The following is a 26,182-nucleotide window of genomic DNA, read 5'->3' as shown; positions in this document are numbered from 1 at the left end:
AACACGGGATGTATGACAGCGGACACAATGAATGGATGGGTGCCGGATTACGTAATCTCGGTCAGCTCCGAAGCTCTTATCGGACACACACTGTGGGTGAGGCAGGCCGGGCGGGGAATTGACTGAGGGGATCTCAGATCCTAGTGGATAATAGCACCATCTAGATAAGATCGTACGCGAGAGCGCCGTCGATAGATAATATTTAGAGCAGGCTGGGCACGGTACCACGGCATATATAAAGACGAGGCGGCCGCCGTGATGCGTTTAATCGTGATTCTCCGTAATCGGAGCCGGGAAGTGATTAGTGATTAGTGCTCCAGTGAGTCGAGACTGTGCATTCTCGAGCGAATCCTTCCGAAATGTCGTCCCTTTCGAACGCTACCGTCCTGGCAACCGCTGCCACCGTGGTTCCCGACTCACAGTTCGTTTTCAACGGCACGGATTACGGCGTGTTCGCCCTGGTGCTGAGCATCTCTGCCGCCATTGGAGTTTACTTCGGATTCTTTGCCAAGGGGGAGGACACCACCGAGGAGTACCTGATGGGTGGCAAGCGGATGAAAACGATTCCCATCGCCATTTCGCTGGTGGCCAGTCAGCTGTCCGCGATCTCCATAATGACCATTCCGGCGGAGATGTACGCGTACGGCATCAACTGGTTCTTCAACGTGGTGTGCATGGTGGTTGTGGTGCCACTGCTCAATTACGTGGTGATCCCGGTTTTCTACAACAACAACATCACCAACTGCTATGAGGTGACTGACTAAGAGTGCGATTTTCCAAAGGAACATTGTGTTTCATATTGCATATTCGCAGTACTTGGAGATGCGCTTCAGTAGGAAGGTGCGAGTGCTGCAGACCTTCATCTTCATTATGACGATGTTCTTCATGCTCCCGATCTTCATCTTCCTGCCCTCCCTGGCCTTTGCACAGGGTAAGTAACTTACTTGAGTTAACTAGCTTGTTGCTAATGCTAATTCTCCTCAACTGCTAGTGACTGGCTTCAATGTGCACCTGATCAACAGTGTGGTGTGCGGCATCTGCGTCTTCTACACCATGTTCGGAGGTATCAAGGCTGTGGTCTGGACCGATGTTATCCAGGCAGCCATCATGGTTGCCTCCGTGGTCCTAGTGGGCGTGATGGGCGTCCAACGGGTGGGGGGCTTCTTCGAAGTGCTGCGCATCGCCGGGGAAGGTGGACGCCTGGATATCAACTACACCTTTGACCTGACCACGCGCTCCACCATCTGGAACACGTTCATATCGGCGACAATGATGTGGTCGGGATACGTGGGCCTGAACCAGAGCTGCGTGCAGCGAATCGTGTCCCTGCCTTCACTAGCTCACGCCAGAAGATCCCTGGTGCTCTTTGGCTTCGGGTTCATCCTGATCATGTTCTTCAACTGCTTCACTGGCATTGTGATGTACTCCCGCTTCCACGACTGCGATCCCCTCGAATCGGGACACGTCTCCAAGGTGGACAAGATGGTTCCGTATTTTGTGCAGGACACCGTGGGCAATCTGTGGGGCATGCCAGGCGTCTTCATCTCCTGCGTGTTCAGTGCCGCCCTCAGCACACTCTCCGCCAGCATTAACTCCTTGGGAGGAGTTGTCTACTTCGACTACATCAAGCCCTATATTCGCCACACGGAGCACCGGGCCAACGTGATAATGAAATCATTCGTTTTCTTCTCCGGAATCTACTGCATCTTGGGAGGATTGGTCGTGGAGAACTTCAACTCCATTCTGCAGGTGATCTATTCCATTGGAGGCATAAGCTACGGCTCGACGTGTGGCGTTTTTATGCTGGGAATGCTTGTTCCAAAAGCCCATGGCAAGGTAAGTTTTAAGGATTTCCGAATGTTGCATGTTGTCCTAACCATTCTCTTCACTCAGGCTGCCCTAATTGGAGTTCTTGGCAGCATTGCCTGCATGGCCACCATTGTCACTTTGAGCTGGCGCCGAAATCACTATGACCCTCTGCCCATGAGCACATCCGCTTGTCCAGCTTCCCTGAACGTCACCACAACGGACTTCAGCACAGCTTCACCTCTGATCCTTGGCTCCACCACAGAAGCCCCTGTGGTGGACAAGGGATTCAGCCTCCTGGACCTCTCCTTTAACTGGTACACGGTCGCGGGCTTCGTCATCACCTGGATTTTGGGTATTGCGATGAGTTTCATCCTGAAGGCTGGGACCGATTACAAACTGGACCCCAAGTTCCTGTCCCCGGTGGTGCAGCCTTTCGTCCACTACAAACTGACGCCGTCTGAGGAACCCGAGCAGTTCAAGCTGGAGAAACCCGAAAAGGTCTGAGATTCGAATGGGAACTTAGGAATAATATATGCTTTATAAGCATAGATGTGTTATACAGTAGGAATATGAATATATCAAGATATGTTATAAAGCTCTGTGTTTCTAAAATGTTATTTTGACTGTCTTCTCTGTCGTACAGTTCGCGATCGTCGTGTTCAAAGGTAATTGAGTGTGAGATTATTTAGAGAAGATTACATATGTCTATATGTCTTTCCATTTCGTTGTAAAAGAGCTCAGTTTAGCGATCCGGATTGGTTTGAATCCTCCTGCAGACTGCGATGTCACTATAGCCACACGATCTAAATATAGCCGGAAGATAAACCCGAACTTCTCCGTGCAGTCGTGCGAGTCCAAAGAAGCCGCGATGCGAATGATGTGCCGTATTAAAAAGTGCAAAATCTCCCAGTCAGAGTCGTAATTCTTATCGCTGGCACTGGCAAATATTTGGGCCGTAATCGGTGGGCCAACGGTGTTAAGCCGTACACACTCCGGCGAAGGGTCGTATACCAGGGGCCACGCCCCCTGCAGCCCCACCGCGACTATTTACCACTGTCAAAAAAATAGAATTATGCAAAGACAAACAGCGAACATGGAAAGTTTCAAACGACGTGAGAAGAGTAAACAGACCAATTCCGAAGAAAGCCATCCATGTGATGGATGGGATGATTTGACTTCTGTGCGCGATTGCAGGGTATCGGCAATGGCTTGAACGGCCACGGATGCACTTTGGCCTTTATGATTCATATTTATCTAAGGCTTGCTCCTATTTAAGCCCTGTTAAGTACAGAAATCCATGTGGATAATATATATATAACATTCAGCTTAACCAAATCCACAAATCCACTTTATAGGACATTATAAAACCCTAAATTTGGTTATACTGACCCCCGCAATAAAATACTAAAACTCTGCCACAGCTGAGCAGTTACAGAGTATTGGAAGCCAGGGAGAGCAATTAACAAATCTATTTATAGTTATAGCAGTGAAACAACAGGTGGATTTAACATTATAGCATCACCCCCAAGTGAACGAAATCGATGCAAAAGCAATACCAGTCATCTATACTATCTATTCAAAGCACCTTCAGCAAACTTCGAGAGCAAACAGATCCCAGCACAAACGCATTGCCAAGATGCTGCCCCTGTCCTATGCTCATGTTTGAGTTCTACGTCCAAGTGTAGGCCGGGATTCCACGTGCCCCGCCACCTGGTAAGTGAAGAAGATGGCCTCGGCGGCCAGGCGCAACAATAGAACAATATAAGAGCGGCATGCCGGACAGATAAGTGGAGCACTAAGCCCCGGTTGATTTACGGGGCAACGTCAAGTTCAGATAAGGAGACGCCCCGGACGGGAGCTATATTTAAGTACAATCCAGGCCAGGGCCCGCAAGTTTGCCACCAGCATCCGTGAAATGTGAACCGGTTGGATCGGTCGAAAGTCGAAGCACCCACAAAGCGCATAACAGTCGATACTGCAAGATCCCCGTCCTTACGGACAAGATGTCCACTACCTCCACCATGGCCAGTGCTGTGTCCGGCGCTTCGCGGGACCTGCGATTCGGACTCACGGACTACCTCGTCTTTGTCATAATGCTGGGAGCGTCAGCGGGCATTGGGGTGTACTTCGGATTCTTCTCCAAGTCCAAGAACACCACGGAGGAGTATCTGCGCGGCGGGAAGAAGATGCAGACCCTGCCCATAGCGATATCCCTGGTGGCGAGGTGAGAGTGTAGAAGTGTCCGGCAGTTTCAGCCGGATTGCTCCCGATTCCGTCATAAGTTATCTTCGTTTTATGACGGCCGTAAAAAGTAGCTGCGTCAATTTCTCTACGTGTTTTAAGAAGTTCTCCGGATTTGCCTCATTAACTTGCCGCCCATTAAAACGATTGTGTAACCCACACGGAACTGGGGAATCTGTTTGGGCGTTAGTCGTAAATCGTAATTCTACCGAGTACCTTTCACTAAGAAGGGTATACTCGGCTTTGAATCCAATCAATAACTAACATGCACCCATTTCAGCCAGTTGTCCGGCATTGCCATCATGTCCATTCCGGCGGAGAGTTATACCTATGGATTCAACTATATATTCGTGGTCCTAGCCATGGTGGTTGTGATTCCAATTTTAATATACGTAATTGTTCCTGTCTTTTATGAAAACAATGTCTCTAATTGTTATGAGGTGAGCTGAACGATGAGAACAAGAATAATTTTGGAATAATAATACTTTCTCTCACCTCAGTACCTCGAGATGAGATTCAATAAGCGGACGCGGCAGTTGGTCACCTTTTTCTTCGTGACCAACTCGTTCCTGATGTTACCCGTCTATATGTTTATCCCATCGCTCGCTTTTGCCCAGGGTAAGTAGTATAGCTAACTCGGTCGACATCCGTCTAAACCAAGTCCCTTCTTTCAGTCACCGGCATGAACATCCACTTGATCAACGTGATGGTGTCCTCCATCTGCATCTTCTACACGATGCTGGGTGGGATCAAGGCGGTGGTCTGGACCGATGTGGTCCAGGGTGGCATCATGCTACTCTCTGTGGTTGCCGTCGGAGTTTTGGGCACAATGCGATCGGGAGGCGTTGCCACCGTTATTGAACGCGCCTCTGAAGGCGGAAGATTCAACTTTGAGTGAGCTATTTGATCTGTTCCGTATGTCAGGTGTTAATACCTCAATCAATTAGCTTTGGATTGGATCCTCGCGTACGGATGACTTTCTGGGGTGCCACCATGGGAGGCATCTTCATGTGGACAGGTCACATAGGCCTTAACCAGAGCTGCGTGCAGCGCATCGTCTCCCTGCCCTCGTACTCCCATGCTAAGAAGTAAGGCATAATTCACTAGAAAAACATTTACTATATTTTAATATGCTAATTTCAGATCACTGATTGTTTCTGGTCTAGGGTTCCTTATCATAAGTTTCTTCAACACCGTCTCCGGAATCATTATGTTCGCCCGCTACTATGGATGCGATCCAATGCTAGCTGGTGTAAGTTCGATCTTAGTATAGAAAATATTATTACTAAATTATTAAATATACCCTTTTGTTGCTTCCTCAGCTGGTGAGCAAGCCGGACAAGATGATGCCGTTCTTCGTGCAGGACATCATGGGACATCTGGCCGGAATGCCCGGCGTATTCATCTCCTGTGTGTTCAGTGCCGCCCTCAGCTCGCTCTCTGCCACACTGAACTCGCTGGCCGGAGTGGTTTACTTCGACTACATAAAGCCCCATATTCGGCACACGGAGGCCAGGGCCAACTGGGCCATGAAGCTGATCGTGGTGGTAATGGGGGGCTACTGCATCCTGGGCGGCTTCATGGTGCAGAACTTCAACTCGATCCTGCAGACGGTGGTCACCATCACGGGCATAAATACGGGCGCAGTGGTGGGCGTGTTTCTCCTGGGAATGTTTGTGCCCCGCTGCAATGCCAAAACGGCGGTCACAAGTATTATTGTCAGTGTGGTCGCCATGGTGTGGATCATCGTCAATGGCCAGATGAACTTCAAGTCCGGACTGATTAAGTACGAGGTGCTGCCCAACTCACTGGATCAGTGCGAGGCCAGAGGCCTTCACATGATTGCGGACGTGATGTAAGTAGACTATTGGGATGTTTATCCGAGGTGTGGCTCACTTGGTAGATGCTCCATTCCAGCAACAAGACCGACTTCACCCCTGTCACGATGAAACCTCCTTCCGGCGCACCTGTGACCACCGCCTTCCACAGCGATCGGGACTTTTCCCTGTACGACATCTCGTTCTATTGGTACAAGGTGTTGGGTGCCCTTCTGGTCTTTCTATGTGCGATCCCGATGAGCTACGTCTGGCCACCAGACAAGGACGAGAAACAGAATCCAAAGCTGTTCTCGCCCTTCGTGAGGAAGTTCCTCTCTCTGCCTGATGCGGATCAGGAACTGGAGGAGGTGCCTCTGCGAGGAGCAAAAGTCGGCGAAATTCCCGAACTCCGCATAGATGCTACCGATAAGGAAAAACAGGCAGGCGCTGAACACTAATTCCTTTTAAAAGTTTAGTTTATTCATAGGCTACGAGGAATATGAGGAAGACGATTTAGAATGCTAAATAAAAATAATATGGAAAGAAATAATAAATTGTTTTTTAATTTAGAGAAATCTAGTAATCAAGTATCTCAAGCTATAATTGCAGCCCACGCGATCTGAGAAAGATCATTGTATAAGTTAAAGCAACCCCATCAGATTTTTTAAAAAATTATATGAAATACATATATCAACGAATATACTTTTTTAGGGTCCATTGACCCAGAGGGCACTTCAAGGTCCCCACTTCCCTCGCAAATGTGTAAAGACTTAAATACCGTCGTCTGGTGAATCCAGTTCAGAGACAGATTCCCCATTATCAAAGTCAAGGATGACGACCAAGGCTCTTGGATTCTGCAACTGGTGATAGGGAAAATCTGCATTAAGGGATGATAGACAAGTTGGAACTCTAAGGAGGGAATATGTCTCAGGAATTCCAGATGCGAACCGGTAACATCGGGCGGCTCTTAGTTAGCCAGATAAGAAGCGCTCCTGATTTACGATTTGCTCCGATTACGACTCACATGAATAGATACCGTGGCGAGATAAGGGTGGTCGTCCAGCTCGAGGAGCTACTTAAGAAGGGCGTCCAAGATCCAATCTCCACGAGTGTGCTGGCAGCATCCAGAACTTAAGCACCGAGGAGTTTTCGGTTCGGTCTACCCCATTTCGCGATTCCAAGGATGACTAGCAGTGCTAGCGAATTGGCCAGCACAGTGGCCACTGCCACGGCTGCTGTCATGGAGGACCTCCGCTTCAGCTTGACGGATTACATAGTCTTCGTCCTGATGCTGAGCGCCTCGGCAGGAATTGGAGTTTACTTCGGATTCTTCTCGAAGGCCAAGAACACCACCGAGGAGTACCTGCAGGGCGGAAAGAAGATGCCAACGCTCCCTGTAGCCATTTCCCTTGTCTCGAGGTGAGTGTCCCGCACGCTTTTTCCCATAAATTTCCATGTCGTCACGCGTCATAGTACCAGTGAAGGCACACCAGACACACCACGGGCCATAAAGATAGCATCCCTGTATCGGGCCTCCATCCTCTAAGCCATTTATTCAATTCTCGTACGTATATCCGTATATCTTATCCAAATGCGCATGCCAGTTATTACGGACATAAAGCTTAGATGAATTGCACTATTACCGCGAATCTTGTGAAATAGATCCACTTAGGTTCGAGCCCCCTTTTTCCGGGAGCCGTTACCAGTGGGCTCTAGATTAATTTTAGAATGGTAGAATGGATTGCTATTTGAAGTGACCTTAGGAAGGGATATATCTACTTATATCTACCACTAATTTCTCGATCCTTTTCAGTCAGCTGTCTGGAGTTGCCATGATGTCGGTTCCGGCGGAGACATACTCCTTCGGATTCAATATGATCTTCGTGGTCTGGGCCATGGTCTTGGCGGTGCCCACCCTTATATATATCATTGTGCCCGTTTTCTACGATAACAATGTCTCCAACTGCTACGAGGTAGGTGAAGATACTCAAACCTTTTGAAAAACGAGGTAACACCAGACCTTAAAGTTTGTGCTTTTCAAGTCCTTCTTGTTGTTTTGATTACAATTCATTACATATTTCATAAACAATCTCGATTTGATTTTCTTCCACAGTATTTAGAGATGCGATTCAGCAAGCGTACACGACAACTGGTGACGGTTACCTTCGTCCTCAACCAATTCCTAATGCTACCCGTGTACATGTTTGTGCCCTCGCTGGCCTTTTCCCAAGGTATAATGGAAATAGATTTTAATCGGCGGCGCGTCAGTGGTTGAATTAAAATTCATTTTCATTTGCAGTCACCGGATACAACATTCATCTGATCAACACTGTGGTCTCATCCGTCTGCGTTTTCTACACGATGCTCGGCGGGATCAAAGCGGTGGTCTGGACAGATGTGGTTCAGGGAGGCGTCATGTTGCTCTCGGTTATTCTGGTGGCCATTTTGGGTACCTCGAACTCAGGAGGCTTGGCCAGTGTTTTGGAAAGCGCCACTGAGGGTGGCCGTTTTAACTATGAGTAAGTAAATGGGTGGCCTAACATTTCATTAGGAATTGCTTAATTTCGTGTGGGATTTCTTTAGTTTTGGCATCGATCCCCGCCTGCGCGCCACCTTCTTTAGTGGAATGGCCAGCGGACTTCTGATGTGGACAAGCAAGCTAGGCATGGACCAGAGCTGCGTGCAGAGGATTGTGTCGATGCCCTCTTATGCCCATGCCAAGAGGTGCCTTCTTATGGCTGGTTTTGGCTTCATACTCATCATGTCCTTCACCTGCTTCATCGGCATCATCATGTTTGCCTACTACTACGGATGCGATCCCATTCAGGCTGGGGTGAGATTTCTGATCCGTTGCTGTACATGAATTCCCACTTAATATTCTCTTCGTTCAGCTGGTCAGCAAACCCGACAAGTTGATGCCGTTCTTCATCCAGGACATAATGGGGCACATAATGGGCATGCCTGGCATCTTCATCTCCTGCGTTTTCAGTGCCTCGCTGAGTTCCCTTTCCGCCAGTCTCAATTCCTTTGCCGGAGTGGTTTACTTCGACTACATCAAGCCGCGCATCAATCACACTGAAGCCAAAGCCAATGCAACCATGAAAGTGGTGATCATGTTCATGGGAGCGTACTGCATCGTGGGCGGCTTCGTCGTGCAGAACTTCAACTCCATTATCCAGACAATGTGGACGATAACCGGCATCAATATGGGCGCTGTCGTGGGAGTGTTTTGCCTGGGCATGTTTGTGCCGCGTTGCAATGCCAAGGTGGCGGTGAGTGGGATCGCCTTTAGCTGTGTGGTGATGCTGTGGATCATCATCAATGGCCAGATGAACTTCAAGGCTGGACTGATTAGGTACGATACCTTGCCCAATGGCCTGGACAAGTGTGAGGCCCACGGTTTCGAGGTGATCTTGAATGCTATGTAAGTAGTGTAGTGTAAATCTGTAGTGTGAATCTGAATATTAACTTTGTGTAACCATATTCACCAGAAACAATAATGCTACCAGCGTAGTCACTACTGCGATTCCCTCGCTGGAAGCTCCCAAGGAGCTTACAACCGCATTCGGCAGCAATCGCGACTTTTCCATCTACGACATATCCTTTTACTGGTACAAGGTGATGGGTGCTCTTCTAGTCTTCGCTTGGGCCATTCCCATGAGCTATGTGTGGCCCTTGGACAAGGACGAAAAGCAGAACCCCAAGCTGTACTCACCAATCGTCCGCAACTTGTTGAACAAGCTAAGTCCGGTTTTGGAGCTGGAAGAGTTGCCTCTGAAGACGCCACTTTCCGAGGAGCAAATCAAGGAAAAGGAAAACGGCAGCATAGCAGAAGCTTAGTATTACCACATCTGTACATTTGCATTAGAATTTTTAAGGATGAATAAGAATTGGTGTAATACACGATCATATCAGTGGATCACTTAAGCAAAGGCCTACAGCTCTAATGAGATTGCCTTCATATTTAGCTAACGAATATTTCCGAAATAAAATGACATGTTATTTACATATTCTGTGAAACCATTTGTGGGCTGGAATTAAACTGTAACTAATCAAAAAAGATATTTAAGAAGAACTAAACTTCTCCAAAAGCAAAACAAATATATTTGCATACGACAAGATGATATCAATTCCATTTTGAGAACGGGCAAACAAGTTTCATTTCTCTTGTATATATTTAAGATTTATTTACAAAAGAATATTCAAATGAAGAATGCCTTATACAGAAGATATGCTACATACAAAAACGGTCTGACTGATCATTTCAGTTGCAACGGCTTCCAAAACTAATTTACGCTCTTGCTGTGTTTATATATTATTTATCATTAGTATTACTATTAGAATTTGTGTTTATCTTTTTTCATTGAAAAAGTTTTCTCTTTACTCTAGCCTGTATTTACGAATTAGGTTAGGAGAGATCGCCCAAGGATGCGATCTTTACCTAACACAACAGTTTCCAATGAGCTCATCGTAGTCACCGATTGCAAGTCGGCTCTTTTAAAAAACGTAAATGCTTCATATGAAACGGGCTTGAAATACTTAAAAAAAAATTCCAAAAAGGGTGAAAGTATGCATAGACGTATTTTAAAGCCGCAGTCTATTTGTATTGCGTTACAATAGTAAAAATATGTCCGCGATCCGTTTGCTTATTTGTTGAGTGTTGTCCAATTGGTTTTATAATTAAGGATATTAATGTCTTACAATTTAAAAACATCTATTTTACATACATTTCCGTTAATGTATAATTTGTTTGATTCCAATTTGATTAATTATCCACATACATATTATATTAAGATGCATTTTACAATCTGTCTGTGCAATTCCGGGAAGTGGGTGGGAGGGTTTTGGGGACTGGTACTACTGCCTAATTGTTTTTGTTGTCTGTCCAGCTGACGCACACACTGCAGCATTGAAAGTCCAGCATCGATTGCAGCCTATGGCGTCCCTCGCGTCAACCAAATACTGGAGGACGCGAAACTATCATGAAAGTGAAGGGATTTCTGAGTACGAAATCAAGTGATCAATTGAAAAAGAAAATCGTAGCTGTGTTTGGGGAAACTCTTAAATGATTGCATGTAGTTGGCGACATCAGACCCACTCGGCGGGCGAGCTGAAGATGCTTTTCTACACATCCGCAACGCACTAAAGTTGTTGATTGTCCATCGGTGGGATTTGTCTAGTTACACACTTTTGGCGCAGCATTCTCGGCCACCTCGGCGGAACTGTTGACGATCTTGGGCTCACCTTGGAATGAAACTTGTCATTAGTTGGGTCCATGATTTAAAAGACTTTTCTAACTCACCATTAACATTAATTTCGGCCTTCTTGACCTCGCTGATCTCCAGTGGTTCCTTTGCAGGACTGTCGACAGTCTTGACCACGGTTGCATCGGCTTCCGAGGGCTTGCTGACATCATTGGAGGCGGGGGCGGCAGAAACCTCAACAGAAACAGGCGCGGCACTCTCGTCCGTATTGCTCACGGCCTCCTTGGCTTCCGCAGAGTCCACAGCCTTGATGGGCTCTTCGCTGTCGGCGGTTTCCTTGGGCTCTGTCACCACTGTGGTGCTGGTTTCCGTAACCTCTTCCGCAGACTCCACAGTGCTTTCTGCTTCCTTGGGCTCGGCAACAGGCACTTCTGGAACTGTTTCTTTGACCTCTGTGGCCTCTTCCACCACATCACTGCTAGACTCTGTTGCCTTTGCGTCTGCTTCTGTTTCTGGAGCGGCGGAAACTTTCTCGGTGGCTGGTGTGTCTACTTGTGCGGTGTCGGAACTACCCTTCGAACTCGCGTCCACTTCCATTGGTTCTGGTGTGGGTTCCTTGGCTGGCTCACTTTGCTCCTTGGACTCCACAACTTCTGCTGCACTTTCCTCTGACTTCTGTTCAGGTTCTTTTTCTTCGGCTGATACCTTTTCTTTATCTGCGGAAGGTGTGCTTTCGACGGCCGTCTCATCTTCGTCCACATCCATAACAGAAGCAGGTTCTTCAGGTGCAGCGGCAGTGTCTGTAGCGGCTCCATTCTCCGAGGTTTTCCCGCTTGACTTCAATGGCTCTTCGACTTTTGGCACCTCTTCGGTTGAATTCTTGGGGTCTTCTGATGCTGGTTTGACTTCATCAACATGGTTCGGCTTCTCCTCCGCCACTGCAGGCAGATTCTCCACTCCATCCGCTTGGTCCTCGACCTCGGCTGGACTGCCGTCTTTCTCTTTAGGCTCAACTACATCTTCCTTCGCCTCCTCCGGCGCCTCTTCCTCGGTTGCCTTCTCCGGCTTTTTGACCTCTTTCTTGTCCTTCTTGGCAGCTCCCTAAAAGAAGCTTATTCGTTAGCTTGCAATGATAATAAGACCAGATAATTTGCTTACCTTTCCTTTGACCGGTGTTTGTACCTTCTCCAGCTCTTGCTCGGGCTCATCACCGCCAACGTCTAGCTTACGTGCTCCGCGTCCCTTTGCCGCGCTGGCCTTGGTGGCCGAGGCCGGAGATGTGCGCGCCTTTTTGCTGGGAGGCGGCGTCACTGTCTCGGAGGCTCGCGTCGGCGTTCCTCGAGTGCTAGACCGCGTCCGCCGCCCGCCCGCCAGCTCCAGGCTGCCTCCCATCGTTCGCACAAGCTCCTCGCTTTCCTGCTGCGCCCGCTCAATGAACGAGCGGCGTTTGGGAGTGCGTTTCTGCAATAGAGAAAAGATCGGTTTCGGTTATATTTTAGTATAGTATATATTTTTTGATTTCCCGCCAAAACTAAAAACTTGATGGAATACAGATGCCATTTCACGCCTAGTCTGTATAATATACCATAATCCATAATTCTGTAGTTATTATATTTCAGTCAAAAGTGCAATGCATAAAAACCAAAACATGTACAAAACGGCTTCTGTTTATGCGAATGCACGATGCTTTGCTAGTGACTCCAAAATGCAATTATGAGGAAAGGGTATCGTTCAGTTCACGTATTTAAACTCTTATCGGCAGTATCTTAATATTTTAATCCCAGTGCGCACTGTACTATTGTTGACATGGCCAAGTGACCGCAACAGTTGCACCCGCACAGTCCCGCTTGCAGCTGAGTTCACAGTACAGACCCCAAACTAACCCCACCACACTAATAGCTGTCGATCGGGGGAGTTGAGCTAGGCATCGATATGTACATATGTTCGTTGAATATCTATTAGTATAGTCGCCGCTAAAAAATGGAACCGAATCTAGAGCGCTACGTTGCGCATACATACACATACACAACACCGCGGAGCGGATGCAAGTGTTCGTGCCGCTGTGTATGACAAAGTACAGCAAACAACAAAAAGTCGAAAAGGGAACAAGCAAAAATAAAAACAAACGAGACGCGGCGGCAGCGGCAAAACGTGAGCCTGAAAGGGAATCGCCGATTGCCTCTGCTTCTCTCGTCATCTCATCGTCTCTTCTTCTTCGGCGAGTAGCTACACACGTATACACACACGCACACATGCTGCTGGCTTCAATAGCAGGGGAGGGGGAGTTGGAAAGTGGACAGGAAAAAGCGAAAAGCGCGCGCACACGAGGGTAGACGTTGAAAAAAGAAACGTAAATAGAAAACGAACACATCGCACAAAGGGAAATGGTGAAAATGCACCACATCCGAGTGCCCATATACACACACAGTTATTTTGGAAAAATACCGCAGATAATTCGGGCAAAGCAAAGCAGAACCCATGCTGGTGTGCGTTATCGCCGTGCTATGTTAATTGTCGCTAAATATGTGTATGTGCGGCTACTTACGGGAGTCTTCTTCTCGTCACCCGTTGCCGCCTCCACAACTTCCACCGCCTCCGGCTTTTGGGCCACAGTTGCCTCCGACATGGTTCAGGTTCAGATTAAAAGCTTAGCGGTACTGATGGTTTCGCAATTCCTATATGTTTCCAAAACTTTGAAACGGTGGCGAGGTTTACTCCACTTCCACTCTCGCAGGCGCACACAATTACAGGTAACTCAACTCGACACACACGCCACGCTTCGCATACCGTGAACGCGCAACTTTCAGAAATGCCGATTTTGCGGGAACTTTACACCGTGAAGATCCGTTTTTTTGGTAACCGATGCTGCGCAAGGACTGAGTCAGTACATTCGTATATTTTCTGTGCATAAAACGTTCGCTTTTCCACTTTTTACTGACTTTTAGTATCGCGCTCGCACGGAGTAAACGTAACTAAACTGCTTCTTGCTAGTGATGCACTATTTGTAATTGATGGGAGTTGGCAGCGCCGTTCTATCGATTTTTAATTAATCGATTACACTGACATATCGATTACCTGGCGATAGTCGGAATATTGTTTTGGTATTTTTAAGTACTGAGTATATGGGCACACTGTTACACCACACGCGGCCTTTCGTAGATATTTTTATTTATAAATCCACACCGCATCAAAATGGTTTCGCAGCAGCAAATCGAGGCCATTGGAGGCGTCCTGAACAACAAGGACCGCCCGCTTAAGGAGCGCTTTCGAGCTCTCTTCACGCTGAAGAACATCGGCGGAGGCACGGCCATCGAGGCGATCAGCAAAGCCTTCGACGATGATTCCGCCCTACTCAAACATGAGCTGGCCTACTGCTTGGGTCAGATGCAGGACGCCCAGGCGCTGGACATCCTCACCAAGGTGCTGAAGGACACTGCCCAGGAGCCGATGGTGCGCCACGAGGCTGCGGAGGCCATGGGAGCCATCGGGCACCCAGATGTGCTGCCAATTCTGGAGGAGTACAAACAAGATCCAGTGGTGGAGGTGGCCGAAACATGTGCCATTGCTCTGGACCGCGTCCGCTGGCTGCAGAGTGGTCAAAAGGTCGATGACAGCAACCCCTACGCCTCCGTTGATCCCTCACCACCAACTGCGGGCGACAAGAGCGTCACCGAGCTGAAGACCATTTATCTGGACCCCCAGCAGACCCTGTTCGATCGTTATAGGGCCATGTTCAGCCTGCGCAACCTGCGCACCGAAGAGAGCGTTTTGGCCATTGCCGAGGGACTGAAGGACTCCTCCGCCCTCTTCCGCCACGAGGTGGCCTTCGTCCTGGGCCAGCTGCAGGAACCCTGTAGCATTCCCTTCCTTCAAGAGAATCTGGAGGATCGCCTGGAAAACGAAATGGTGCGCCACGAGTGCGCCGAGGCCCTCGGCGCCATCGCCACGGAGGATTGCATTCAGATCTTGAACCGCTACGCCGAGGACGACAAGCGCGTGGTCAAGGAGAGCTGCGTCATCGCCCTGGACATGTGCGAGTACGAGAACAGTCCGGAGTTCCAGTACGCCGACGGCCTGGCCAAACTAGACGCCACCAAGTGAGTTGCGCCCGACATTTGCATCTACCAGCTGTATATATTATTTGTAAACTTGTATTGTTTTATCACTACTGTGATTACATGGACCTAATCTTATCGAGTCGTTAAACGAAACTTAAACGTGACTTCCCTGTTGTTTTCGATTAACCTGCTGGAGGGATGATTCAACTGATGGGAATGGTGATGCTGATGGGTGGCTAGTATTCCAAGGATTTCATCATCTATAATAAAAAACTTGTCAGTCTTTTGTTTTTAAATGTTTCTGGCAATTTGAAGTTAAACTACCTATTTTATCATTAATTGAGTTTATAATATTGTAGCCTTAAAATATTTACACAAGTAGACAGTCCCACTATAACAGCTATAAATATAAAATATATAAATTAAAAATTTAGTTGATCTAAAATTGATTCTAAAAATCCCCCGAAAAATGAAAGCTTTAGAACGCGGCTGCCCAGTGTGACCACCTGACGATTGCCCGCAAATTCACTTGGCCGGCATTTCGTATTCGGGATTTTTTTGCAACGGCGAACACATGAAGCTCCTGATGCTCGGCACGATTTTGGCATTCTTTTCTGTAATCTCGGCGACAATGGCGGCTAACAAGGAGAGGACTTTCATCATGGTCAAGCCCGATGGCGTCCAGCGCGGACTCGTCGGCAAGATCATCGAGCGCTTCGAACAGAAGGGCTTCAAGCTGGTCGCCCTGAAGTTCACCTGGGTAAGCGGCTAATTCAATTAGAAAGCAATCAATAGATATATGCACGTACATACGTGGGAAGGGAAAGGGTTGCCCCACGCGGGGTTGCCATCGGACCTAACCTCAAAGGCTGGGTGCAGGCGTCATCATCGCAATGACATGTGTCTAGAGGTCAGAACTGCAATTAACTGATAACGAACCGTTTTGTAACCAGGCCCCCAAGGAGCTGCTGGAGAAGCACTACGCCGATCTGTCTGCCCGTCCCTTCTTCCCCGGACTCGTCAACTACATGAACTCCGGCCCCGTGGTGCCCATGGTGTGGGAGGGTCTGAATGTGGTCAAGACCGGTCGCCAGATGCTCGGCGCCACCAACCCCGCCGACTCCCTGCCCGGCACCATCCGCGGTGACTTCTGCATCCAGGTCGGACGCAACATCATCCACGGCTCCGATGCCGTCGAGTCTGCCGAGAAGGAGATCGCCCTGTGGTTCAACGAGAAGGAGCTGGTCACCTGGACCCCGGCCGCCAAGGACTGGATCTACGAATAGGCGGCTGCTGCAATTGCTTGCCCTTATCTAAGCTGAATACAGATTGATTCTTCTAAAGAAATAAAATTCCACGATAATTAGTAGATAATCTTGCTTTTTTATGTGGGATGTGGGGTTTGGTATGCTTTTCACGGTCTCCATAAGGTAGTAAAAGTCAAAGTGTTCTAAGTGGTACATCGGTAGGCCGCCCACTGAGCTGTGGGCTTTGTTGACGGCAGCACCCATCCTCTGGGTATACAGGAGCCCCTGCCGCAGTAGCTTATGTAAGAATCCCATGTGGAGCTGCAAGAATCGAATAAGTAAAGAGATGCTCCTGGATAATGTTTTCCTAGTCCTACCGAATTTCAAGAAATTTCCCCTTATTCACTTTAGTCGCTGGCATAGATGGGCCGAAGAACACAGCCTTCCATTGAGATTCGAGTGAAGCCACTTTCTTGGACTCCTTGACATTGCCAGCTTGAGTCTCCTCTTGGACTCTTCGCCAAACACGACGCATGTGGGTTAGTTTTTGGCTAAGGGCAGCTTTGTCTCCCCCACGAGATTCGCATAGTTTCTCCAGAAGGTCGAAGGTCTCCAAAATGGAGGCGGCATCCCGTTGCTTGCGCAGGGATATGTGCTCCGCCTGTTTCAGTGCGGGATTCCGGGGCGGTTCTATTGAGTACTTCTGTTCTGTGGGCTCTGATTTGATGGATGCAAGTTTCACCCGCCGTTTGCTTCGTCTGTCTAAGCGTCGCCGGCGTTTTCTTTGTTTTTGTTCGTCGACTACTTGTTGGGCCGGCACTTGATCAAGTTCATCCAGCAGGGTTGCCGTGCACCGCTGCAGTTCCTCCGCCCGGTGCACATCGAAAGCGCGCCCTGACCCGCTGCTCTGTTGCTCCAGTTGCCCCAAACTCGATATAATCTGCTGAATATTGGCTTTAATTTCACTCAATCTATGCTTTTTATGCGGCGGTTTCATTTTATTTTGGTTTTTTGTTGCTGTGTTGGTAAACGTCTGAAAGCGCAGATTGGGGGTGGTTTTGAAATATCTGAATATAAATTATCTTTATTTAGTGAAACTCGACATTTTCAGGTAATTAAAAGAAGGCTGGTGGCGCTTGTAATAAATATACAAAAAATATAATGTTATTTATTTTAAATCAAAACCAGAGAGGGGAGTATTAGCTTAATAATAATAATAGGGATCCGAGCCGCACTGCAGCTCAGAACTTAATAATGGAATTGCCTTCACGAATTTGCAATAATGCTGACATTAAGGTGTTGGGGTAGTCTTAGGCCTCCAGCTCAGCTTTGGCTGCTTTGAGGATCTCCGCTGCCTTCGTATACGCCTCTGTCTCCTGAAGGTCCTGCTCATCGGCGAGGTACTTCTCCAGAACCTCATACTCCTTTTGCAGTCTGTGAAAGGAACATCCCATTAGACTTTCGAAGAGAGAAATTGAAATACGCATTTGTACATACCTTCTCTTGGAGTCAGGCACCATCATGATGCACTCCTGGATGACCTCCTCCTGCTTGCGCAGTACGTGGTCGTCGGCTCCGTCGCCCCTGAGCTTCTCCATCCTGGCCTGCTCGGTCACCACTTCCTTGGCGTAGCAGTACTTCTCCCTGGTCAACCGCCTGACCACTCCGGACTTAATTACCAGCTGCCGGATGCGAGGGTCTGTCATCTTTGTGCGGTCTCCGCTGCGTTCTACTACGAACTGAAGTTAGTGGAGCTCGACGAGGAGTTCCTGGCCTGAATCGCAGTTAATTCGACTAAACTTCGAACAGCCGGCTGAGATTCGGTGTGGTTAGCAACGCTTTCTTTGTTGTTTTTGTACGGAACGCGTAGTGAGTCAGAGCTAGGGTTGTCACCCCTGCTTCATCGGCGGAACCAGTTAAATGAACCACTCCGAACCGCCAAATTTGAATTTCATCTTAAGCTTAATTCACTTTATCAAGAAATTATTATTTTAGCTTTTAAATTAAAAGATGTGCGTGTGTGGTATTTACGGTTAAGCTTCCTTTATTTTTCTCATCATTTAAAAGATCTTGTATCAAGCAACATGTTCTGTATCCAAGAATTGTTCTGGTGTCGGTTACAATTGTTTTCGATTTGTATAAATTCAGAGTGTGAGATTAACGTGTATAATATGCAGGTTATTATGGGCAATGAAATGACATGTGGTTAACGTATATTATGTAGTATGCAAATGCAAATGCAAATGAGGCTCGATAAAACATTTAGAATGTTTTCAAAACCGCATGATTATGTGTGTAATGTTGATTTCTTTTTTGTAATACTTCTTAAGCATTTGTCTTTTGGTTTCAAGAGAAAATTTTGAATTCATTGCGAATGTAGTCTTTTTGGTTCAGGGGATCTTTGGGAGCGTGGTTTTTGGAAGTGGTTTACAACTAAATTCGGAAATTACATATTTTAATAGATTTTAAATCGAATGCCTCCGACTTGACTTATCAAAAGTATAAAAAGTGTTTAAAATCCATTCGAAACAGGTGGATGCGACCGGATGTATGGCTGCTAATCAAATGTAAGGTTAGTTGTAGAGATGAGTATATATCGAAGGGGCAGGCTACAGCAGTGCTCCGAAGGTCCCAATCCACTCTACGGAGTGGTCAGTGGTTGGTTTCCTGCGAAAGGACTTGCGGTGACGATACATGTTCAGATAGCTGCAGTAGACCACCACCACGGCGGAGGCGACCAAAACAGATCCGGCCAGCTGGAAGGACTCCTCCTTCGCATCCTCGCTGCAGCTGATGCCTCTCTCCTCGCTAATCGTACGTGTGGTTATTATATAGGGTATAATCTGCTCGATTTCGGTTAATATCTGCCTCTGCCTGCAGCTAGTAATAGTAGTAATTGGTGTCTCGGTTTCCATGGAGCTAAGGTGTGATTTTGATCGTCGAGTGGGTATTATAATTTTGAGATGTGTATTGTTGTTGTGTGTTGTTGCTGTTGCTCTAGCCGTCTGTTCTTGTTGTTGTTGGGTTCGAGTGATGACGTTGTTCTGCTGGCACCCTAGTTATTTCTTCTTCTGTGCCTTCTCAGCGGCTTTTGTCACCTTGCCCGAGGTCGTCTCTTTAAAGTTGACCGACTTGATGACGCCCACGGCCACGGTCTGCCTCATATCGCGCACAGCGAACCGTCCCAGCGGTGGGAACTCCTGGAAGCTCTCTACGCACAGCGGCTTGCTGGGCACCAGCACAATGATGGCCGCATCCCCGGACTTGATAGCCTTCGGCTCCGTCTCGGTGGTCTTGCCCGTACGACGGTCGCACTTCTCCTTGATCTCGGAAAACTTGCAGGCAATGTGCGCCGTGTGGCAATCCAAAACGGGAGTGTAGCCATTGGCAATCTGACCCGGATGGTTGAGCACAATCACCTATGGAAAAGCAAGCAGAGATGAGCCCACCTATTAGAGATTTTGAATGTTCTTTACTCTACCTGAGCGGTAAAATCGGCTGCTCCCCTAGGAGGATTGTTCTTGGAATCGCCGGCCACGTAGCCACGACGGAGCTCCTTCACGGACACGTTCTTCACGTTGAAGCCGACGTTGTCGCCGGGCATCGCCTCGGTGAGAGCCTCGTGGTGCATCTCCACCGACTTTACTTCGGTGACCAGGTTGACCGGCGCAAAGTTGACGACCATGCCTGAAACGAAACCGGAAACGAAGCGACCGAGTTGAGTTACATATCCGTACGTTATGCATGGACTTTTGGTTGGGGGTGGGTGCATACAGCATACACAGAGAGAAACGTGAATCGAGGGTATCAGGGTATTTAACATATATTATTATAATCTTGTCACCATAAAACTAGAACCAAAAGTTTAAATGTTTAAGGTTCTTTTATGTTAATCGCTTTTCACTTTCATATAGAAAATGTCATTTCTTCGGAGGGGGATCCAATATTTCCCCAAGTGCAGGAGGTGGAGGGTCTCGCTCTCGACGAAGACGTTCGCTCAATAATGCATACATGCGCAAGACTTCGTCGCGAGCTTCGCTTGGAGGCGGTGGGAGTTGGAGTCGCAGCCCACTGTCGACCCAAATTCCACAGAATACATGTGTGAATTACCCGAAGAGAAAGGAGTGCCTACACCCCCCATTATCAACCCGAAAGACAAGGAAGTTGAGCTTTACCTGGCTTGAGGAGACCAGTCTCCACACGACCCACTGGTACGGTTCCGATGCCTCCGATCTTGTAGACATCCTGGAGGGGCAGACGCAGCGGCTTGTCGGTGGGACGCTGGGGTGGCAGGATCGCGTCCAGCGCGTCGATCAAGCACTTGCCTTCTGCCTTGCCTTCCTTGCGCTCCACGGACCATCCCTTGAACCAGGGCATCTTCTCGGAGGGCTCCAGCATATTGTCGCCGTGCCATCCGGAGATGGGGACGAAGGCCACGGAGGCCGGATTGTAGCCAATCTTCTTGATGTACGAGGACACCTCCTTCTTGATCTCCTCGTAGCGGGCCTCGCTGTACGGGGGCTCAGTGGAGTCCATCTTGTTGACGCCCACAATGAGCTGCTTCACGCCCAGCGTGAAGGCCAAAAGGGCGTGCTCGCGGGTCTGCCCGTTCTTGGAGATCCCGGCCTCGAACTCACCAGTTCCGGCGGCGACTATAAGCACCGCACAATCGGCCTGAGAGGTACCGGTAATCATGTTCTTGATGAAATCCCTATGACCAGGGGCATCGATAATGGTCACATAGTACTTGGACGTCTCGAACTTCCACAGGGCAATGTCGATGGTGATGCCGCGCTCGCGCTCCGCCTTCAGCTTGTCCAGCACCCAAGCGTACTTGAAGGAGCCCTTTCCCATTTCCTGGGCCTCCTTCTCGAACTTCTCGATCGTACGCTTGTCGATGCCGCCGCATTTGTAGATCAGGTGGCCGGTGGTCGTCGACTTGCCGGAGTCCACATGGCCAATGACCACAATGTTAATATGGATCTTCTCCTTGCCCATCCTTTCAGATTAAGCTATCGTTTAGAGCTGCCGGGAAAAAGAAGGGATGCAGAAAGAAAATGGATGAGCAAAGTGGGTGGTTTCCGGTCGCAGGGAGGCAGCATGCCAATGTGGGTCTGAACTTAATGGGTGGTGCAGACGAGTGACGTCTGTATGCTGTGGGTCGTGTCATCGTGGTGTAGACACCAAAAGCACAGTTCACACAGACATGCACAAATGTACACCAGGGGAAAAATATATAACTTTTCTTCGAAAATGCGAATTTTAAAACATTTCAAAAAAAAAGTCAGAGAATCAATTTACAAATTAAATTAAATTGAATAATGCGAAAATTTATGTATTTTTTGTACATTTTTTTAAAGTGTGCAAAAAAGGAAAAACCTTTTTTTTTGCGTTTAAGAATTACACTCATTTCCCAGCTTTTGAGCCCACAAATGTCTGCAGCATTTCCGGCAAGCCTTTAGAAAAACTCACCTGTTTTCACGGGACTTTCTTGAGCTGCTTATTACTGGGCAACGCTGTGCTATCAAAAACTGACCACAAATCCACTGGACGCAATATCCTGGAATAAGAAGGAAAACGATGAGATGATAAAGACAGTTTATGACTTCAATACGGAGTTTCCGTACTCTGCAGCCGGACCACGACCAATCCAAGTGTCTGTTGGTTAAAGACTGCCGTGTATATCCCTCTGCCGAAGTGCACCGGGCGAAAAATCGATACCGAGCCCCAGACAGAAACGAACTTCGAGCCGAAGTGTGCGTACTGGGGAAATGCACTCTCCTCGGCTGGAGAGGATTAGGCCGAAGAGAAGACCTCGCCAGAAAGCCGGGAAGTGCGACAAACATTGCGGCAGTCCAAGACGAAAATGTGCCGGCCGGCTTCTTGAGTGGGAAAACCAACGGAAATCACACACAAACCGATTTCATTCAAGCCAAATGTCGATATGGCGAAATTTGGCAGCTTTCGCAGTAAGGTGAAATAGAAATTCAACGGGAAATGGCCAAAAGCATCGGCATTCGGCGGCGGTCGTGCGGCGAAAATTGCGCGATTCCAAAGGGTGAAAAACTGCAGACGGAGACGGAGAGAGAGTGGGAGCGAAAGGGACGGCGAACGGGCGCAGTGCACTTGCTGCTCAGGCGGAGAGGGGAGGGAAAGAGACGGCGAGAACTGCAGGGCGTTGTGATTTATTTTCTACCCTAGTGACAGTTTCACTTGCCGATTTTCCTGCATGTTATTTTTAAATCTCTGTATTTGCATCGAAGTGCAAATTGCAAGAAAGCAAAGGGGACAGAAGGGAGGAATATGCAAAAATACTTCGACAGAGATGCAGGGCAGGGAAATAATCTGCCCACCATGTGTCATGCCGCAGATTTCGTTTTCTGCATGCGAATTCCAATAGAAACTCGGGAATAAACGACGTGGGAACGGGAATCCGAAACATGAACAATCCAGGCGAAATCGAACGCGCACACACATGCAGCCGGCCGCCATGTTGGAATTCGAAAGTCTACGCGACTTTATTAATTTACTTGCATTTTGAGGTCGCTGGAAACCCAATTTCCAATTCGAATCGATTTACGCAGCCCGGACACCGTTATTCCCAAGCGGCTATTATGCAAAAAGACTGAGGAAACCGGCCGGCAGCGCAGATCACTTACACTCTCTCTCTCACTTTTCGGAAAACTTTCTTTTGGGCCGAAAAATCGAGTAAAAATCCGGGCAGTTACGAAGGGTGGGGAATTCGGGGGATTACCCATTTCACTTTTGCACAACCAATCAATGCCTATTAATATTGCCAATTTTCGAATTTTTACGGAGCTCTGCGTGCACTTACCTCGAAATCACAAAACGGAAAGACCGAAAAAGCGAACGATGCTGAGCTAAACGGAACTGAACTGATTCCGACCTAGAGATGGCACAGGATTCACTGTGTGGAAAGGGCTTTGGTGAGTTCTATTGCATTATAAGGATTATTGGACGCACTGGCGGCGTTGCATTACTCTTAGCTCTCTTAAACGGAGAGCCTATTGCAGATAACTTGCAATTTTTTTTAACTTTTGTACTTACAAGGGCTGCCAGTAAAATTATGCACTCACCTCTAATTGCAATGGACGTTTTGCGCACTATTCGCATGTGCGTTGAAATGAGACCGCAAGGTCTTTCCTCTCACCCTGTCGTACGACAGAGTTAAGTTCGACAGCAATGAATTCGAAAAATACCGTTACTTTGACTATTTAGCTTTCTCAAGAGAAAGAAAAAATCACACAATGCGTTCGTCTTTACTTGCCTATTTTATTGTATTTAAAGAATTATAGTAAGTCTAAACATTACAAGTAATAGCATTAGAACCCCAAAACTATTATAATGTGCATTATTTCCATTCACTGTCCGACTCGTATTCCTCCCAGTCCGGTTTCACGCCCACGGGCAACTTCTTCTGCTCCAGGTAAACGTTGAACTGCTCTGGAATCGACATAAACCTGCGAATCTTCAAGCGAAACTGCCGCCACGTCAATTGGCCAAAGTTTTTCCGGTCCGCAACCATCGCCTTGTAGTTAAACTTATGCTTGTTAAGGAAGTAGGACAGTTCCTTGACCACGCCCTTGGGCAATCTATACAAATACAAAACCTGTAATTTGACGGTTGGCTATTGCAGAAGCATTCGCTTACCTGAATTCTGGGTCGGCACGCTCGCTAGCAAGTTGTTCTAGTTCCTGGACCACGTATCCTCGTTTTGGACCCTCCTCCACGACTGGTTTCTTGAGACCAAGTGCACGGCGCTCATCCTCGTCCAGCTCCTCCTCCAGAAACCCATTCACAACTCGAGCCGCCAGGAGACGATCCTTCTTGTAGCTGGGAATCGCTATGGCCTTGTTGACGTCCTGGGCCAATCCCATTTCACTGAAGTTCGTGCCCACACGCTGGTCCTCCATCCACATCTTCTTCATTCTGGGGCTAATGAGATCATAATAAGGAAGTTAGTAAACTTATTATTGACTTAATTGTTCGTAAGCACATAAAGGTCCAACTTACTCCTTAATTTTTCCGGTGGAACTCCGGGTTTTATTCATCGTCTTGCGGTTTACGTTGTAGCGGTAACGCTTGCGAGCATGATTCTTGCGGATCTTCATTGTTGTGAGGTTTAGTTAATGATTTCCAACGATGTTTTATTTAAGTGAAGGGACCAAAACAATTTTAAAACCGCACGTGTTGCAGCTGTTAGGAGTGACCGTAGTACGCAAAATACCAAAACCCCAATTCCAGTATTTCACTACAGCAGAGCTAGAGATGGCATACCGGCAAGATAAATTGTTTCGATAACGATTGCCACGACGTTATCTACAATTGTAGATTTTGTTTATATCCGCGGAAAACAATATATAATTTTACTACCATGCGCGATGAGATTTTGGACCCCAATAACCTGGTGAAGAACCGGGAGATACTCTACCGCCTGATGATCAGCCAGCTAATGTACGACGGGCTGGAGAAGTTCGCCATGGAGCTGTCCATGCTGGTGAAGGCGGACCAGTGCGCTCCGAGTGAACGCCTGCTGCACGTAATGATTGCAGGGATGCAGACGCTGAGCGACAAGGACAAGACGCCCTCGGATGATGTGTTGCCCGGCATAGACTTGGAGTTCGAGCCGGAGGCTTCGGCTTTGGCCCCGGAACCACATTCCTACGAAACTGCGTACGTGACCTCGCACAAACAGGCATGTCGCGCCGGCGCCTTCAGCTGCGATGGTTCGCTGGTGGCCACCGGGAGTGTAGATGCCAGCATCAAGATTCTGGACGTGGAGCGGATGCTGGCCAAGTCTGCGCCCGAAGACATCGAGCCGGGCAGGGAGCAACAAGGCCATCCAGTGATTCGCACGCTCTATGACCACACTGATGAAGTGTCCTACCTGGAGTTCCACCCCAAGGAGCACATCCTGGCCTCCGCCTCCCGCGATGGCACTGTCAAATTGTTTGACATTGCCAAGCCCTCGGTAAAGAAGGCCCACAAGGTGTTCACCGACTGCGAGCCGGTGCTGTGCCTGTCTTTTCACCCTACTGGTGACTACGTAGCCATCGGAACGGAACACAACGTCTTACGGGTCTACGATGTGGCCACCACCCAATGCTTTGTGAGTGCCATTCCCTCGCAGCAGCACAAGGCTGGAGTCACTTGCGTGAAATATTCGCCTACGGGAAAACTCTACGCCACCGGCAGTTATGATGGTGACATAAAAATATGGGATGGGATCAGCGGGCGCTGCATCAACACGATTGCCGAGGCGCATGGCGGAGCGGCAATTTGCTCACTGGAGTTTACCAGAAACGGGAAGGTAAGGAATGATTATGGGTAGTGGCTGTGCAAGATTTTCACCTATTCTTTTTAGTACCTCTTATCTTCCGGTATGGATTCCCTGGTTTATCTGTGGGAGTTGTGCACCAGTCGTCCCATTCAGACGTACACGGGTGCTGGAACCACCGGCAAGCAGGAGCACCAGACGGAGGCTGTTTTCAACCACACGGAGGACTACGTGCTGTTTCCCGATGAGGCCACCACCTCGCTTTGCTCGTGGAACTCACGTAACGGATGTCGTCTGACCCTCAACTCTCTTGGACACAACGGACCTGTGCGCTACATCACGCACTCGCCCAACGCTCCTGCTTTCCTCACCTGCTCCGACGACTTTCGCGCACGTTTCTGGTACCGAAGGGCCAATAATCAGTAAACGGATAAAGCTTCATAAGTCGAATAAACTTTTAAGGAATTAATTATATTTTCAGTATTCATTATTGCGATTGTCTTTCGGG

At 48.1% G+C, this 26,182-nt stretch overlaps 11 protein-coding genes across 15 annotated transcripts; 6 read left to right on the top strand and 5 right to left on the bottom strand.

Moving 5' to 3' along the window:
• The first annotated feature begins 256 nt into the window (after positions 1-256).
• LOC120452127 (sodium-coupled monocarboxylate transporter 2) lies at positions 257-2,426 on the top strand. Its single transcript, XM_039636210.2, has 4 exons — positions 257-752; positions 814-931; positions 992-1,836; positions 1,894-2,426. The coding sequence occupies exons 1-4, from the start codon at positions 360-362 to the stop codon at positions 2,311-2,313; spliced, it is 1,776 nt and encodes a 591-aa protein (XP_039492144.1). The 5' UTR covers positions 257-359; the 3' UTR covers positions 2,314-2,426.
• An 812-nt stretch (positions 2,427-3,238) lies between these two features.
• LOC120452126 (sodium-coupled monocarboxylate transporter 2) lies at positions 3,239-6,417 on the top strand. 2 transcript variants are annotated; one of them, XM_039636209.1, is made up of 8 exons: positions 3,239-3,522; positions 4,331-4,490; positions 4,551-4,668; positions 4,725-4,944; positions 4,998-5,138; positions 5,194-5,302; positions 5,373-5,905; positions 5,968-6,417. In XM_039636209.1, the coding sequence occupies exons 2-8, from the start codon at positions 4,353-4,355 to the stop codon at positions 6,323-6,325; spliced, it is 1,617 nt and encodes a 538-aa protein (XP_039492143.1). In that variant the 5' UTR covers positions 3,239-3,522; positions 4,331-4,352; the 3' UTR covers positions 6,326-6,417. The 2 variants fall into 2 exon arrangements, with proteins under 2 accessions (XP_039492143.1, XP_039492142.1); XM_039636208.1 differs by lacking the exon at positions 3,239-3,522 and adding an exon at positions 3,546-4,033.
• Positions 6,418-6,963: 546 nt separating this feature from the next.
• On the top strand, positions 6,964-9,873 carry LOC120452731 (sodium-coupled monocarboxylate transporter 2). Its single transcript, XM_039637100.2, has 7 exons — positions 6,964-7,286; positions 7,681-7,840; positions 7,981-8,098; positions 8,167-8,386; positions 8,451-8,700; positions 8,759-9,291; positions 9,359-9,873. Exons 1-7 carry the CDS (start codon positions 7,051-7,053, stop codon positions 9,705-9,707), a joined length of 1,866 nt encoding a protein of 621 aa, XP_039493034.1. The 5' UTR covers positions 6,964-7,050; the 3' UTR covers positions 9,708-9,873.
• Positions 9,874-10,032: 159 nt separating this feature from the next.
• On the bottom strand, positions 10,033-14,066 carry LOC120452732 (neurofilament heavy polypeptide). The gene is made up of 4 exons (XM_039637101.2): positions 13,617-14,066; positions 12,230-12,532; positions 11,170-12,172; positions 10,033-11,111 (listed from the first exon to the last, which is right to left on the bottom strand). Exons 1-4 carry the CDS (start codon positions 13,695-13,697, stop codon positions 11,044-11,046), a joined length of 1,455 nt encoding a protein of 484 aa, XP_039493035.1. The 5' UTR covers positions 13,698-14,066; the 3' UTR covers positions 10,033-11,043.
• Positions 14,067-14,179: 113 nt separating this feature from the next.
• On the top strand, positions 14,180-15,744 carry LOC120452734 (deoxyhypusine hydroxylase). 4 transcript variants are annotated; one of them, XM_039637104.1, is made up of 2 exons: positions 14,180-15,168; positions 15,606-15,744. In XM_039637104.1, the coding sequence occupies exons 1-2, from the start codon at positions 14,264-14,266 to the stop codon at positions 15,637-15,639; spliced, it is 939 nt and encodes a 312-aa protein (XP_039493038.1). In that variant the 5' UTR covers positions 14,180-14,263; the 3' UTR covers positions 15,640-15,744. The 4 variants fall into 4 exon arrangements, with proteins under 4 accessions (XP_039493038.1, XP_039493039.1, XP_039493040.1 ...); XM_039637105.1 differs by having other exon boundaries at positions 15,612-15,704; XM_039637106.2 differs by lacking the exon at positions 15,606-15,744 and adding an exon at positions 15,270-15,425.
• Positions 15,701-16,498, top strand: LOC120452737 (nucleoside diphosphate kinase). Its single transcript, XM_039637109.2, has 2 exons — positions 15,701-15,889; positions 16,083-16,498. The coding sequence occupies exons 1-2, from the start codon at positions 15,704-15,706 to the stop codon at positions 16,413-16,415; spliced, it is 519 nt and encodes a 172-aa protein (XP_039493043.1). The 5' UTR covers positions 15,701-15,703; the 3' UTR covers positions 16,416-16,498.
• Positions 16,371-17,416, bottom strand: LOC120452736. Its single transcript, XM_039637107.2, has 2 exons — positions 16,754-17,416; positions 16,371-16,697 (listed from the first exon to the last, which is right to left on the bottom strand). The coding sequence occupies exons 1-2, from the start codon at positions 17,371-17,373 to the stop codon at positions 16,580-16,582; spliced, it is 738 nt and encodes a 245-aa protein (XP_039493041.1). The 5' UTR covers positions 17,374-17,416; the 3' UTR covers positions 16,371-16,579.
• Positions 17,417-17,506: 90 nt separating this feature from the next.
• LOC120452738 (tubulin-specific chaperone A) lies at positions 17,507-18,235 on the bottom strand. The gene is made up of 2 exons (XM_039637110.2): positions 17,874-18,235; positions 17,507-17,810 (listed from the first exon to the last, which is right to left on the bottom strand). Exons 1-2 carry the CDS (start codon positions 18,080-18,082, stop codon positions 17,687-17,689), a joined length of 333 nt encoding a protein of 110 aa, XP_039493044.1. The 5' UTR covers positions 18,083-18,235; the 3' UTR covers positions 17,507-17,686.
• A 160-nt stretch (positions 18,236-18,395) lies between these two features.
• Positions 18,396-23,296, bottom strand: LOC120452733 (elongation factor 1-alpha 2). Its single transcript, XM_039637102.2, has 5 exons — positions 23,212-23,296; positions 21,849-21,936; positions 20,552-21,401; positions 19,858-20,063; positions 18,396-19,795 (listed from the first exon to the last, which is right to left on the bottom strand). Exons 3-5 carry the CDS (start codon positions 21,372-21,374, stop codon positions 19,436-19,438), a joined length of 1,389 nt encoding a protein of 462 aa, XP_039493036.1. The 5' UTR covers positions 21,375-21,401; positions 21,849-21,936; positions 23,212-23,296; the 3' UTR covers positions 18,396-19,435.
• A 353-nt stretch (positions 23,297-23,649) lies between these two features.
• LOC120454426 (nucleolar protein 16) lies at positions 23,650-24,620 on the bottom strand. The gene is made up of 3 exons (XM_039639715.1): positions 24,411-24,620; positions 24,048-24,332; positions 23,650-23,989 (listed from the first exon to the last, which is right to left on the bottom strand). Exons 1-3 carry the CDS (start codon positions 24,506-24,508, stop codon positions 23,749-23,751), a joined length of 624 nt encoding a protein of 207 aa, XP_039495649.1. The 5' UTR covers positions 24,509-24,620; the 3' UTR covers positions 23,650-23,748.
• Positions 24,621-24,684: 64 nt separating this feature from the next.
• Positions 24,685-26,148, top strand: LOC120454425 (cleavage stimulation factor subunit 1). Its single transcript, XM_039639714.2, has 2 exons — positions 24,685-25,707; positions 25,762-26,148. Exons 1-2 carry the CDS (start codon positions 24,772-24,774, stop codon positions 26,098-26,100), a joined length of 1,275 nt encoding a protein of 424 aa, XP_039495648.1. The 5' UTR covers positions 24,685-24,771; the 3' UTR covers positions 26,101-26,148.
• Positions 26,149-26,182: the final 34 nt, after the last annotated feature.

Source organism: Drosophila santomea, chromosome 3R (genome assembly GCF_016746245.2).
Source record: "Drosophila santomea strain STO CAGO 1482 chromosome 3R, Prin_Dsan_1.1, whole genome shotgun sequence".
Taxonomy (NCBI): Eukaryota; Metazoa; Arthropoda; class Insecta; order Diptera; family Drosophilidae; genus Drosophila; species Drosophila santomea.
The sequence above is the reverse complement of the archived record's forward strand: the minus strand, read 5'-3'. Positions and strand labels throughout refer to the sequence as shown.